Source organism: Microcebus murinus, chromosome 11 (assembly GCF_040939455.1).
Source record: "Microcebus murinus isolate Inina chromosome 11, M.murinus_Inina_mat1.0, whole genome shotgun sequence".
NCBI lineage: Eukaryota > Metazoa > Chordata > Mammalia > Primates > Cheirogaleidae > Microcebus > Microcebus murinus.
Genome location: NC_134114.1, coordinates 87,409,475 through 87,425,070, shown reverse-complemented (window position 1 = coordinate 87,425,070; position 15,596 = coordinate 87,409,475). Strand labels below are relative to the sequence as shown.

At 40.6% G+C, this 15,596-nt stretch overlaps 1 protein-coding gene across 3 annotated transcripts; it reads left to right on the top strand.

Moving 5' to 3' along the window:
• The first annotated feature begins 3,035 nt into the window (after positions 1 to 3,035).
• On the top strand, positions 3,036 to 15,328 carry CDO1 (cysteine dioxygenase type 1). 3 transcript variants are annotated; one of them, XM_012763712.3, is made up of 5 exons: positions 3,036 to 3,596; positions 6,611 to 6,688; positions 8,880 to 9,034; positions 13,470 to 13,639; positions 14,602 to 15,328. In XM_012763712.3, the coding sequence occupies exons 1-5, from the start codon at positions 3,427 to 3,429 to the stop codon at positions 14,629 to 14,631; spliced, it is 603 nt and encodes a 200-aa protein (XP_012619166.1). In that variant the 5' UTR covers positions 3,036 to 3,426; the 3' UTR covers positions 14,632 to 15,328. The 3 variants fall into 3 exon arrangements, with proteins under 3 accessions (XP_012619166.1, XP_075864404.1, XP_075864405.1); XM_076008289.1 differs by lacking the exon at positions 3,036 to 3,596 and adding an exon at positions 4,059 to 4,078; XM_076008290.1 differs by lacking the exon at positions 3,036 to 3,596 and adding an exon at positions 6,082 to 6,101.
• Positions 15,329 to 15,596: the final 268 nt, after the last annotated feature.

The following is a 15,596-nucleotide window of genomic DNA, read 5'->3' as shown; positions in this document are numbered from 1 at the left end:
ACTAAACTTACTCCCATCCCAGGGCTATTGCACTTAACTGTTTCCTCTACCTGGAAACCTGCCAGATGTCTTGCTAACATCCTTCAGTCTTAAATATCACTTCAAGGAAGTGTTCCCCTGAACTCCCTCTAAAATGGCAACTCTTCACCACTCTGCATACCCAACTTTCCCTGCTTTATTTTTCTCTGTTGTATATTGCATAAAGTATTTGTCCATTTCTCCATGTATATCATGTACAGTATTTGTTGGTGTGTTCCTACCCATCCACCCCCATTAGAATGTAAGCCCTTTGAGGGCAGTCAATGACTTAGTTTTGTGTGCAGCACCTAAACGTAGTACATACTTTTAAAAATGTGTTGGATGGATGGATGGATGGATGGATGGATGGATGGATGGATGGATGGATGGATAGATGAATATTTACAGATCTCTAATCTAGTTCCCTTCTGGGAATCTATGCCCACATCAATGTCTGTCTTAAAATGTGACAATCATTACCCTGGGCAACTGTTAATAGAGCATATAATAATACCTTTTTATGACTACTTTTTTAATGTAGTTGGGTTATAATGTGCAACTCTTTGGGGAAGAATTCCAGTGTCCTTTGCGGAGAAACTGAAAAAACCTGAGAAAAGCAAGTCTTTGTTGGATCTGAACTCAGATCCAAAAAGCAAGTCTTTGTTGGATCTGTTGGTTCTGAACTCAGAACCCCAGGATCTCTAAAGAAAAACTAGCAATTGAACTATTCTGGCCAATATGCTTTTCCTAATTCATCATTCATGCATGCACTCAAGAAGTATTTCCATCTGTGCCTAACCTGCACAAAGCACTGTGTGCAAGGAACTGCTGGGGATATAAAAATAAAATGGAAGAGGAACCTGTGCTAAAGGTTCTCACTGTCAAGGTGATCCACATAAGGAACTGCAATACATGCCAAGAAATGGTAAGTGCCATAAAGAAATTGATTATTGTTCCAATTGTTCAGGAAAAGGAAACATTTGAAAGAAAAGCAAGAGCTGGACCTTAAAATAAGATTTGGACATGCTGAACTGGCCTTCTAGAATCTAGGCAGAAGGAATAGCTTCAGCAAAAGAATACATTTGGTAAGTACAAGAAACAGTGATGCATTCAATTTGGCTGAAAGATATGTTCGTAAAGAATAGTAAAGGGTAAAAGATCAAAAAAGGTATTTTAGAGCCAAAACATGGAGAACTTTAAATGCCAGGCTGACAAAAACCTATAGTGTAGGAAAGTCAGAGTTAAGGTATGTGACCAGAAAACATCAATTCTGTGTTTTGGGGTTATTAATCAAGCAGCTGTGAATAGTCATGGGGAAAAGCCAGAACCACGGAATCCAGTTTAGGAGGCCAGTGCATAATCTACCTAGTCAAAATAGAACAGAGGCTTGAATAAGTGAAGTGGCAATAGAAATAGAAGTGAAATACAAGATTTGGAGATTAACAGAGTTTGGCAATTGGTTGAAAGAGCCCTGAAGAGTGTGATGCAAAGAAATAGTAGGCAGCAGTGGGTGAGGTGTTTGAGGCCTGTTGCCTCATTGCTGAAACAGAACCTTGTGGAGTTGAAGAACATTCTTGAAAGGAATTTCAAACTTGCTTCATTTGAGATGCCAGAAAGGTGTTAGAGATTGCACTCAGCATATAAAATAAGGGAAATGTGATAGGCATCAACGTAGAGATGATAATGAACTCGTGTGGGGAAATGGAGTTGAGAGAATAGAAAGACAATAAATAATGTGACTATCTTAGGAAGATCCTTGAGGTCTTTAAAGGTCAAGAAGAAGAGTCAAAGAAAATAGAAAATTGTCAGAAAAATTTAGAAGTGTTGTCAACTGAAATGAAGACAAGATGAAGCTTGTATTTTATTTTCATTCCAAATATTCATTGATTAGCTGAAAAGTAATTTAAGATACTCAATAGGAAATGTTGACAAAAATAAAAAATTATTTTGAATAAATAAGGAAAAGTGTACAAGTTACTCTTTCCCAAAATACTTTGTTAATTAATCTCCTCCCAGCAACACACACCACAAAGGTTGGCTTCTGGAGAGCTTTCTACCTGTATCCCTTTTGAACAATGGTGATTGAGCTGTTTTTCCTTTTTAACAACATTGTTAGACTATTTATAATGTAGTAAATTTAACCAGGGATGTTTAAGATTGTATGTGCATAAGTTAATTTCATTATATAGGGGGACGGGGCCCATAGTCTAGAAAAAACAGACTAGTCTTTCAGAAGTCTAGGCCTTTAATAACCTGGAATCCAGATTACTCCCTTCCATCTATTCATAATGAGATGGAAGTCATCCATACTTGTATTCCATTGATCTTTCTCACTTTTCTTATTTAAACCATATTGCACTTAATTTGTGTTGTTCCCTAAGCTTGCTAGGTGCTGTGCACAACATAGAAATGTGTTTCCTTAATGTATGTACCAGGCGGCTCCTTCAAAGCACACGACTAAGATTGAAGAATTCAAATCATCTAATTAGAACCTTCTAAACTCCCGCCTCCTCCTCAAAAGAAGCCCCCTTTTTACTACCAGTGGAAGCATCAGTTTCTTTGCCCTGGAAATTTTTAAGGAAATGTTTGATTTTAAAATCAATGAGTCTAGAAGACCTAGCCTTCCATCGTTTCATTTTGTCCAAATGTACCTACCTTACACGACATTAAAAAATTATTTTTTAACTCCGACTTATTTTCATCTAGTGTGGGGCATATTATGGACAGTTTCATTCGACCAAACAGTCGCTCTCTAGCCTTGGAGTGGAATCCATCCTCAGTCTTCGCAGGCTTCTCACGACCCCTCAGCTCTATTTGGAAGGAAGAATCCCTCTCCTCCCCTCTTCTTTCCCTTCCTTCCTTTGTGTCGCCCTAACAGTCTCCTGATCCTGGCGCCGGGAGAAAGGTTGGGACCAACAGGCGCCGTTAAGGTGGGGAGAGATCGCACGGAGCCCACAGCCAGCGCGGGGACACTGGATAGAACGGGACTCCCGGGAAGGCTCAGGGCGCACAGGACCCCGAGGCTCTGCGCGTCGGTCTTGCCCGCACCTTCTCCCCGCCTCTGTTACCTTTCTCTAGTCGAGTCCTCCTCGCTCCACCCCACAAAGGCGGTTGGTACATTCCTGCTGACTCCAAGAGCTTAAAAGGGGCCTGGAGGGTAAACCGTGCAGATTGGATTTTGCTTTGCGCACACTGTTCGTTTAGCTAGCTGGGATCCACCGCGCTGCCAGGGGGAGGGTCTCTGAGTATCTTTGCGAGGGTTTCCTTGCGTTTCGGCACCCGGGGGTCTGGGTTTGTGTGTAGCTGTCTAGCCGGCAGCTGGGCTTGTTAGCGAAGCCCCAGCTGCTCCGATCGCTCGGCTCCTCCACCGCAGCCCGGCCGGAGACGCGCGCCCCAGCTCCGCGCGGCATGGAACACACCGAGGTGCTAAAGCCACGGACCCTGGCGGATCTGATCCGCATCCTGCACCAGCTCTTCGCCAGAGACGAAATCAACGTGGAGGAAGTGCAAGCCGTCATGGAAGCCTACGAGAGCGACCCCGCCGAGTGGGCAAAGTACGCCAAGTTCGATCAGTACAGGTGAGCGCGCTCTATCCTAAAGCTAAGCGGTGCCCACTCTCCCCGTGGGAGCAGGCGCGGGCGTGGGGGGCGCACACGTGGGGTCTGGCTCGGGGGAGCCCAGGCCTCGGCGCGCCCGCTGAGCCCCCTCCCATCGCCCACTCACCCCCGCCGGCGAGCCAGGAGCTGGCGCTGCGCGCTCGTGCTCTGCGGAAGGCGGCTCTTGCTGGCCGCCGGCCGGAGACGGCGCACCGGCGCCGGGAGGGGAGGCCAGCACGCGGCTGCGGGGGTTTCCATCCTCTCCTCGCCCGCACACTCCTCTGCTTCCAAACCACAGCTCCTCCTGCCCCCGGCCTCGGGAGCAATGCCCTCTCCTCTCCTCCGGAGCCATCGTCAGCCCGGGACGCGGAGCTGCGGGGACACTGCGCTCGAGTTCCGACCCGCTAGGCTGGACTAGTGGAAGCTGATCCCGGCTGACAACTATTAGAGCCATCGGGAGAAAAGTGACGGTGAAGGGCGCGATTCCCACGTCAGTTCTCCATCACTACATGGTCGGTCACCTGCAGCCAGGCACCTTCCAACAGGCGTTTGTACTCGTGTAAAATGGGGTCTTGGGATAGTCAGCAGCTACTATTCGACTCCTGCTGCCCCTTCCCCCTAAGCAGTTCAGCCTTGCCGACTGCGGGCTCATTCAAATCCACTGTCAGGTGTCGCAAATTAACAACCGACCGCTGCTGTTGCAGCCCTGAAACGATCTGATATCTCTTATCCGAGATCTCTCATCCGTGGTTCTGAGTATCTGGAATGCAAATGGAAGGCTCTTGCTTCCCAGACCCGCTTGGGTGCGGTGTCCTGGCAGGCTGGCTTTTTTGCAGCCCCGGCTTGGTGCTTTAAGTGAAAACGAATCTCCCTACCTGGGACCCGAGGTAAAACTTAATCACCCTAAAGATGAGAGGTTCGCTTTTTCCAAACGGCAGCCGGCGCGTCAGTCTCTATGGTTTGCTGGGTTGAAGGTGGGGAGAGCGGGAGAGCTGAAAAAGAATAAGGACAGAATTGTTTTCCTTGGGAGCAGTTTCTTTTAGTCACCTCTTAACTCGTAGGGTGTTTGGTAAAGTTTTGTTGGCAAGGACTGTTTCAACTGTATTTTAGGATTTGAAATAGAAAAAGTGAAGCCCACTTAGGATTTCATTTTCATTTGCAAATAGCTTTAGGAAATTTCTTTGGTTCCTTTCAAACAGTTCGTGGTAAAGCCCTTCTGGAGCTGTCAATAAAGCTATCAGAGAGTCTGATTTTTAAATGTTCGGGCATTTGCTCCAGGTAATGGAGGGCTTGTTGTGGGCCAGGTACTGTACTTCACACACACGAATTAGGTACTGTTCTTTATTTTGCAGGTGAGGAAAAGTAGGCAGTGAAGAAGTTAGATAACCTACACAAGGTCTTCTATCAAGTAGCGGCTTCATGGTTCAAATTAGCATTATTTTTCAGAGCCTACACTCTAAATCACTACTAACCTTCCTCCAGATATAGGACACTCTAATAGTTTTTTCTGGCTAGATATATTATTGGCCAAGTGAAATTAATTAATCAGGATGGGCTGTAACAGCTCTTAATCTTTGGAACAAGCATATTTCCAGGGGCCTTAAATTAGTCTTGATTGACAAACTATAAACCTTTCAAAATGCATCCAATTAGATTGATTGCTCTTTTGGTAGGCATCTGAGGCACAGCTCCCTAAGATAATGGGTATAGTCCTCTAAGTGGACAGTTAGGGAGGAGAGAGAGCAGAAATGAATTCTATAGTATTTTTTGCATAGAATATGTGCCCAGTGCTGTGAAAACTTCTGATCTCTCACCCTTGGGAGGACCAGTGCAGAAGAACCAAGACAGAATATATTCTAGTGTGGGCCAGCCAGGAAATTTTCTGGAAGAAGCCCCAGGGAAGCGAGAGAGATTAACCTAAATCTTGTGGAGGGAGATGGTACAGGAACCCAGTTTACTATGAATTTAAGGTTGTGTGCACAGCCCCTTGCTAGGTCATAAAGAGCTCCAAAGTAAGGAAAACAGTTACAAAGCTCTTGCTAAGCCACCCCCTCAAGGATCAAGCTCTGCAAGCACCTGGGGAAGGGAAGGGAAGTGGAGGATCAGATTGGGACAGGACAGAAGGGGCATGCAGGACCAAGAGACAAATACTACCAAAAACTGGGGTAAAGACCCCTTTCCTGAAAAATGGCAGTCTAAATGAATGCCATAATTGTCAAGCTTTGCTAATTACCTGGTGTCAATAGCACCCCTTGAACCAACAGCCACTTTAAAGTTATTCCTCCCTACCCACCATGGTTATGGTGGTTGGTTGGGGCTTTTTTTTGTCATTGAGCGGTGTGTGTGTGTGTGTGTGTGTGTGTGTGTGTGTGTGTTTTCCTTAAACATTGGTTTCTCCTAATTGTTATAGGTGTACTTTCCTAATGTAGTGTCCTTTGTTCTAATACTTAGGTCAACCTTCACCCTATTTGTGGAGGACTGTTCATTGTGAGTGTTTTTGAATGTAGTTTGTGTCTGGACTTTAGTAAAACTAGGCAGAATTCTAGACCAGCTATTTAATGAAAGCTTGTTTCTCAAGTCCTGGTTTAACTGCGGGGAGAGAAGAGTGAAAAAAAACTACCCAAAACAATAGCAACATTCTTGCCTGGAGCAGAAATGTACTTTGCAGAAACTTTCTGTGAGAAACTTACTCTTTTTATCAGCCTAAGGCTGTCACATGGCTTCCCCCCCCTTGTTATCTTTTCTATACCATGTATTAAAACTGAGTAGTTACCTCCCTAAATGCAGTGATTCAAAATACAGAAATGTCCAAAATGAGCTGTGGGAAAAAATATTTTTTCATTTGTGCTGGATTTCTAATTAGAAAACCACAGTTAAAGTTGCTTAGAGGTAGAAATATTAACATTTGTGAATGAATTGTACTTTGTGGCACACTGTTATTACCGGTGCTTATTTCAGCGACCCAATTCAAACTTCTGAATGCATTCTTTTTATAGGTATACCAGAAATCTTGTGGATCAAGGAAATGGAAAATTTAATCTAATGATTCTATGTTGGGGTGAAGGACATGGCAGGTAATGCAGCTGTTCACTCATACACATTTATTAGAGCGTCGTTTCTAACATATGCAGAGTATAGTACAGCCTAGACACAGGTCTTACAAGTACTAACAGATCTCATTTTATAATTATTTGCAATGTCCCCAATCCCAACAAATTCCTCATGGGAATTAGCATAGGGGGTTCAGGTATACATCATGCATATTAAAACCAGCCCCCCAAATGAGTAGCAAATCAAAAGAGATAAGTAACCGGCTTAACTTAACCTCATTCTTTCTTTTTTTTTGTTTTTGTTTTGTTTTTGTTTTTGTTTTGAGACAGAGTCTCACTTTGTTGCCCAGGCTAGAGTGAGTGCCATGGCGTCAGCCTAGCTCACAGCAACCTCAAACTCCTGGGCTCAAGCAATCCTCCTGCCTCAGCCTCCCGAGTAGCTGGGACTACAGGCATGCACCACCATGCCCGGCTAATTTTTTTTTTTTTTTGGTATATATATCTAAGTTAGCCAATTAATTTCTTTCTATTTACAGTAGAGACGGTGTCTTGCTCTTGCTCAGGCTGGTTTCGAATTCCTGACCTTGAGCAATCCTCCCGCCTCGGCCTCCCAGAGTGCTAGGATTACAGGCGTGAGCCACCGAACCGGCAACCTCATTCTTTCTTTTCTGTGAAGTCAAACTTTATATGGAATTGTTCTTGAACTTGATCTTTGATTGAGGAATGTCAACCATTGGGGAAGCAAAGATCAAAGTGTGGAGATTTGGAGCTAGAAAAGCATTGCACAAATTCAGAAAATGTCTTTCTATTTCAAGTTCATTCTAGATAATTCTTTTTTTTACCTAGAAGGCAACTTAAACTAATACCGATTCTTCAAAACTTGGTTCTTTAACTTTTCTTTAGTCTGTACGTTTGCCAGTCATATTATCTATCAATCGAGAATCTCAGAATGATCTGTTTTAAAGGATAACAATTCTTAAAAGGATAACAATCCTTTAAAAGAATAACAATCCAGACTATATTTTTTTTAACATGGGAGAAAGGAAACACAAATTCACAAGCCTTTATAAAGCTAGATCTATAGAGTACATTTGTTAACTCATATTGAATGAAGTTGTTTCTATTCTTAATATTTTTGAAATTAGATTATGTCAGGAATTGGACTAGGTTCTATGGATTTAGGAAATAAGTTCTTATGTTGCACATATAGGTTAATTAAATTCAACATAGGAAATACTGAAAATGAATTAAGATTCATATATTTTAATCATACAGCTACTACTTTATATATTAAATACTATTTACAAATGGGTAGAGTGGCTCATATCTGTAATCCAGTACTTTTGAAGGCCAAGGTGGAAGGATTGCTTGAAGCCAGGAGTTTGAGACCAGCCTGGGCAATATGGCGAGCCCCTGTCTCTACAAAAAATTTAAAAATTAGCTGGGCATTGTGGCACATGCTGTAGTCCCAGCTATTCAGGAGGCAAAGGCAGAAGGATCACTTGAGTCTAGGAGTTAGAGGCTACAGTGAGCTATGATCATGCCACTGCACTCCAGCCAGGGTGACAGAGCTAAACCCTGTCTGTAAACACACACACACACACTATTTACTCTAAGTTTACATGAATTCTTTCTTTCCTCAAATCCAATTTACTTTTTTCCCCCACCAATACTGGGAAGTAATCACAGGTAGGGTGCTCTAAATCTACAAAATGTTACCATTACATATACAATATAATGGTAACACACATATGCATGCCTCCCCCCTTTGGAAAGAGAAAAGGCCTTGGGGAAAAAACACTAAATGTTAAGTGATCTTCTAAGTTTGGTGCCATTATTATAGATGATTATCCTTTCTAAAATTTCTCCGTTGTATTTTCATAATCAAATTCTAGCCCGGCTTAAATGAGTTAGTAAAAGCTATATTTTTATATTTCTGTTATCAAAGTAGTATTACAACAAGGTTGAAAAAACTGTTCTTTAGTAGGAGTATGTATCATAACTCCCTTTATGAGTTGATATGGATGATATTTTATTACTTTGCCTTGAACATTGTTGAATTGTAAATTGGCGACATTTTAAAAATCCAGCAAAAATGGAGTTTGGCCTGGGAGATGTCCTATTGACAGTGTGCAGGTGTCAGCTCTGGGCTGTTACTGTTGGTCTGGCTAATAGACCATCTACTGAGTTCATTTGTCATTTTGTGTATATATAGCAGTATTCATGATCACACCGACTCCCACTGCTTTCTGAAGATGCTACAGGGAAATCTAAAGGAAACATTATTTGCTTGGCCTGACAAAAAATCCAATGAGATGATCAAGAAGTCTGAAAGAATCTTAAGGGACAACCAATGTGCCTACATCAATGGTAACATCTTATCCTTTTTCTAAGGGCAAGTGGGAAAAACTTTGAACTCTTACTATTGGTTACTTATATATCATGGAGTCATGGTTAAAAATACTTGGGAAATGACCTAAACACAATGGGGTTTGTTTTTTTAAGGCTTTGACCTATGTTGGAATGATTTATTAAAAACGTGTGCATGCAGATTAGTGTCCACTGACACTAGTTATTTGCCTGCCAGGACTTAAGACAGTTAAAATCAAATATGAATTTATATAAGTCTTTCAACAAAAAAGATCAAGTTGGAAACATGAGTCTTGTGTTAGAAAATATAATGAAATGTTCTGGAAGTGATTAAGAATGCTCGCTAGTTCCTGTTTTTCTAAAATGCATATAGCATACCTAAAAGAGTATCCTCTAGGGAAATTCTGCAAGACACAATATTGGGCAGTGACTTACAGATACCTTACCAAGAATTCATTCTTTTTCCTGAGACAGTGAATTCTGAATTCCTAAAAAAAAAAAAAAAAAAAAAATAGTAACTTTCCAAAAAGCTCATTAAAACTTACATGAGACAGATAATCATGTATTCCCATTTATAGATGAGATTGGTAACACGTAGGAAGATTACATAACTTGTCCAAGGTCACTCAGCTTTTAAGTTGCAACCAGGATTTGAATCTAAGCAGTTTGATTCCAAAACCCATGGTTTTCATCAGGATGGGATTCCCCTAAAGTATAATAGAGATGTATTTTTTTTTTTTTTTTTTGGCAAATCAGGTTCATTCTCCATATATATTAAAGTCCAGTATTGGCATCGATGCTTGGCCTAAATGTATTAGGTAATGAGAAATGCAAGTTACTTATAAAGTTCGGAGTGTATGGGAAGATTCCCGCCTCCCTTTCACATAACACGGGAGTGTTAGTTTCCTATGTAGCAGAAAACTGTTACTCATTTATTCAGATATTTGAAGGTTGCTATATTTAAGGCACATCAGTTTTCCAAGAACAAGTTTATTGCTTGTATCATTCACAATAAGGCCAAAACCTTTCAGAATAAATTACTTGCAGCTGGAATCAGTCATTGTGAAAGTAGATTAAATCTTGAAGAATAGGTAAGCTTTTTCTAGGATCTCCAGTGCAAACGCCTGTAGAATCCAAACAGGTAAGGGAGTGAAGCAGGCCAGGGATGAGGCTGTGGTGAGGACTGGGATGAACTGTAGAGTGCAAAACACACTGAGGGGGCAGCAGCAGCCACTCAGCTCCGGTAAGATGGTCCTGACTCCTTTTTCCATAGAAGTTGGAAATTCTGGTCTTTATGTGAAATTTTGACAGTCAATAAAATATTAGGTGGGATATGCTAAATCTTTCTGTAGATTAATCACCCAAATAACTTAAAGGGTACAATTCTTAATCTCTGATTTTAACAGATCTCAGAAGTAGGTAGAGGCTTGGGGGAGAGGTGCACACCGGTCTTAAGAGGGATGTTCTAAGTGCAAGGAAGAACATGAGCAAAGGCACAATCATAGAAACTCTTCAGGAGTTGGAAGAGGGAATGAAGGAGGAAGAATGGGCTTGGACAAGGGAGCAGCAGAAGAGTAAAGTGAGCTCAGGGCCTGGGCCTCCAAGACAAGCTTGAAGTAAGGGACTTCATTGGTCAGCAGAGTTGTACTGGAAATATATTGATTGATTTGGTAGCAGCATGCAAGACAGGGCAGAGGAGAGGGGAGAATTGGGGCAAAGTGACCAAGTTTCCTATTATAATGGGCATAAGGGTGACAGGGCCTGGCCTAACTGCCCTCCATAAATATCAAGAAAATTTCAGTACTACTGTGACAGAGGGGATACACTATGGACATAAAGGAAAAGGAGGCAAAGGTCAAAATGTAATAATGCTGGAATGTTAACAATAGTGGCTTCTCTAAAGGTTGGGTGATTTGTCTTTGCAAGGTCTTTGCTTGCAGGAGTGTCCAGCATGCATTGGTTGGTGGATGCACTTCCAGTGTTGAGCATTTGTTCAAAATTGTGCTGAAGCCCAGTGTATAATGAAGGCAATAAGCTATAGGATTGAAGAGTTTACAGGTCTGAGAATCAGGCCCCATTTTTAGAAACAAGGAAAACTGAAGATTCTAGAAGTTGTACTTGCTCAAAGGTACCCTAGCTAGTCACTCTAGGGGTAGAACCTACATCTTTTCTTCTTCATCATAAGCACTCTTGGAACTAGATCATAAAGAAGAAAGTGTAAAGCCACATTGAGTACCTACATTAATCATACTGAATTTCTTCCTTGATCCCTCAAACTCTTCTCACTGTATACATTTTTCTCAGTGTATTTTTTAAAAATTGCATATAGTGTCCTTTTAAAAAAATCTTCTTGAAGTCATCTGTCCTGGGGCCATTTGCTTCAGTATCTTCCTGAGGTTCCCTTTGTACCATCCCAGGCTTTCCCTCCGTTCTCTCCCATGGTTGGATCCCATTTCCTGATCTCATGTTTTCTTCACGCCTTGGTTCATGCCCTTGTTTTTGGTGGAGCATGTCCTCCAATGGCTCTATGAGAAAGATTGATGAAAGGGAAATTTTTGAGACCTCATATGTCTAAAAATCTCTGTATTCAACTCTTAAAACTTAAATGATAATTTATCTGGATGTGGATTCTGACCTGGCAAACATCTTCCCTCAGAACTATGAACTTTGTCTTTTAGTTTCCAGTGTTCTTGTCAAAAACCTGGTGTTTCTGATTCTTAATCTTTCTATGAACCCTATTCTTTCTGGAAACTTTTGGGATCTTCTCTTTTGGTGCCTTCTCTCTGTCCCCACTATTCTGAAATTCACAGTGATATATCTTGTTTGACCCATTCATTGTGCTGGGTACTCAGTGGGTTCTTACAATCTGGAAATTTGTGTCCCTCAACTCAAGAAAATATTCTTAGGTTATTTCTTTGGTTTTTATTTCCACTCTGTTTCTGAAACTCATGTTGTTTAGAACCTTCCGAACTACTCCTCTGATTTTTTTTTTCTTTCTTTCCTATTGTCTATCTCCATTATTTTGTTCTTCGACTCTTCCTAAGCTGGTTCTGTGAACCCTTCTAATCAGTTTTCTGTTTCTAAAAGCTCTTTTTATTTTATGGTCCCTTTTACGTATTTTCTCTTATCTCTCTGAGGACATTGATGATAGGCTTTTTTAAAGTCTTCTCCTGAGTAGTCCAGTTGCTTTTTTGTCTTCTCTGGCCTGTGTGTTTCCTACTAGAGGCTTTGCTCAGATATGTGGTGGCCTTGGCTATCTACGTGCTAATATTTAAAACCCAAGGACAAAAAAGTTAATGAGTAGCTCTACACCTGAATGGGGCTTATCAACTGGATTTCACTCTGCGATAATTTGGCAGTGCCTTTTCCTTGAGGAACTCCCAGTGATAATATCTTCAGGGCTTTTTCTTGAGCTAATCAGATTCTCTGAGAAGCTGCTTCCCATCTCTTGCCTGAGGAAAAAAATCTTGTCAGGGAACATTCTGGCAGCTAGATAGTGACTAAGGCAGGGATTTTACCATTCAATATGTAATTTTTGTTTAATTCACCTTTTTTTCACCTGGTGTCCACCAGTCCCAAGTTGATCTGTTGTACTCTGACTAGAGACCACATCTCAGTCTTCTGGGAGGGAGACTTGGTGAAAGGGATCGATACTCTACTTACATATGATTTCAACCAGTTCTGGTATTTTTAGACCCCTCTTCATCATTTCCAGAAGTACCTGGTGCTGCCAATTCCTGAGCTCTTTGGAGTTTCAAATGAATGAATCAGGTTATTTCTTGGCTTTCCCCACAGATGGCTTAGAATTTAGCTTTCTCCATGTAAAGCCATCCATCTAACTTTCAAGCTTTCAGATTTTTATTAATGTTTCTCTTTTTAAAATGTTCTTTGTATATTGATATCTTTTATTCTTTTACTGCAATTGGGGCAGATTTTCAAGAAGGAACAGAGGCTAAAGCATACATGTCACTTACTACCTTTTAACAGAAGTTCAAGCCGGACACAGTGGCTCATGCCTGTAGTCCTAGCTACTCACGAGACTGAGGCAGGAGGATCACTTGAGGCTCAGAGCTTGAGATCAGTCTGGGTAGCATAGCAAGATCCCCTCTCTCTAAAAAAAAAAAAAAAAAAAAAGGAGAAAGAAAAAGAAAAAAAATTAGCCAGGCATGGTGGGCTCCAGTCTGTAGTCCCAGCTACTCAGGGAGACTGAGGTGGGAGGATCACTTAAGCTTAGAACTTTGAGACCAACCTGGGCAATATAGCAAGACCATGTCTCTAGAAAAAAGAATAAAAATTTTCAAAATAGGAATTCAATTCAGTTTCTATTAATTCCATATGTATCACAATTGATTTGTGATCTTAGGTGATTAATAAAAATTTTGCCTACAGCTATCACCTAGGATCCTTCATATATTCTTCCCTCTTGGATATTTAGATTCCATTGGCTTGCATCGAGTAGAAAACACCAGCCATACAGAACCTGCCGTGAGCCTTCATTTGTACAGTCCACCATTTGATACCTGCCATGCCTTTGATCAAAGAACGGGGCATAAAAATAAAGTCACCATGACATTCCATAGCGAATTTGGGATCAGAACTCCATTTGTAAGTACAGTTTCTCTCTCCTACATTTAAATGCCTTGTGAGTTGGCACATTACAGTGTAGGCATTGATTTTTGTTATTCTGAATATTATTTGAATTTCTTAATCTTTAAACATTCTTGAAGAATGAGATGAACCTTAACTCCGGGTAAAGACCCAATATATCTTAATTCTTTAACTGTGGAAACTATGTTTTCAATTTATTATAAAATACCATTAAATTAAATGCAAAGAATTATTTATTGAGAAACTTCAAAATGTATGTTCAATCCTAAGGAAAATGTTTTCTCTTCATTTATTTGGGAAATAAGAATGAAAACTATATTATTCACTGTAACTGCTATTGCTATGACTTACTATTCCTAGGGGTGATTTGCTGGGACAACTCAAATAAGTTGCATTGTTAACCTTTGTAAAGTTGAGATCCTAGTCTGATGGTATAACTAAAGAAAAACTGTTTTCTTTGCCAAGTTTGCTTTTTCTTTTTGAGTTGTGCTGCTATTTAGACCACGAATAATTAAGAATAGACTATACTAACATGTTCCTTCTTGAGGAACAAGAATTTCCTCCTAAAAATAATGCAACCAGCACTAATGTGGTAGGACAGCCTTTACCTCTGGTAAAATAAATTGGTCCTTTAGAGGAATGGTCTCTATTTAGTCATTGGAATGTCCATAAATAGCCATTGCCTGAAAACAGACTGAAAATAATCCTCATGAATCTTATGAAAGCAAGTCTTTGAGAGAAGCTGGAGCAGAATTTTCAAGTCACTGCCTTGCTTCATCTTTGTCTTCCACATTCCAGACCCTAAGAGATGTTCTTATCTCAGGAACGAAACAGCAAGGCTCCATTGCCACAGCTGAGTTTTCATACACTGCTGGAAAAGCAGGACTACTTAGAGCAAGCTGAAATGTCTTTCATAAAGATTCATACATAGGGTTTTTGTCTCTCTCTCTCTCTTACAGACAACTTCAGGTTCACTGGAGAACAATTAAGGGGCACCAAATCCTGAGATCGTACTTTGAGGTCCGCTGTACGTTTGCCTTGGACAGGAAGCCACCCACCACTTGCTGTCCAGTAATACACTTCAATAAGCCAACACTTAGATCTACTGTAAGGCAGATGCTAATTCAGTAAGCAAAGGTATTCAGTAAGCAAATAGTGCCCTGAGCTACTGCAGAAGAAAAATCCCATTAAAGAAAAAAGTATTTTGATTTTTTAAAAGCCAAATTAAGTGCTCTCCTAGTTCTATCCTCTAATTCCATTGGAACCATACTGGGAGTGTCATAATGAGGGTTTTTGTAGCTTTTGGAAACACTTTGGTCTCTGACCTGTAATTAGCAAGTAAAACCAAGAAACCACAAACATCAAATGCCTGCTTTGTCACCTGAAGGACTAAATGTAGTTGTCTTTAATATACTTTGTATGTTCTTAGTATTTGAAGAGAATTTTTTCAAATCTGTGGAATTTATTTTTTCAATCTTATTTTACAGATTCCTTTTCTATGAATAATAGATAGAGGAACTTAAGGCACTTTGCCATTTGATAATGAAATAAAGAGCAGAAGATTTAGAAAGATACAGATTCCCAAACCTACAGCAAACCAAAACAAACTCATGTCCATGGTCATAGTCACAGATTTTGTACTGCTATCAAAATTGTCAGATTTAATAAAACTGGACTTGAATACAATTCAAAGTTGTCTTTCTTGATTAACATGATAGAAAACTTCACATAAATCATAGTTTCTTTGATTTAAATAATTTAACAAAAGCACTGAAAAATGCTCTTATAATGTCAAAATATGAGAGGACCAAAAATATGCATTCAAAAACAACTTTCCTTTTTGGGCTTCACGTGTGTTTGTTAATTGGCCAGAGATACCTGCCTGAGCACCTCTGGCTCTAGTGTAGCTCATTGACATGAGCAGATCTACCTGAGAATTGTGTCTGTATCTGTA

Excerpts from the sequence above, each read along its gene's own strand:
- CDO1 (XM_012763712.3), top strand. The coding sequence starts at position 3,427 with ATGGAACACACCGAGGTGCTAAAGCCACGGACCCTGGCGGATCTGATC. Across the intron at positions 9,035-13,469 it reads CCAATGTGCCTACATCAATG|ATTCCATTGGCTTGCATCGA; the intron begins GTAACATCTTAT and ends TTGGATATTTAG. Across the intron at positions 13,640-14,601 it reads TTGGGATCAGAACTCCATTT|ACAACTTCAGGTTCACTGGA; the intron begins GTAAGTACAGTT and ends TCTCTCTTACAG.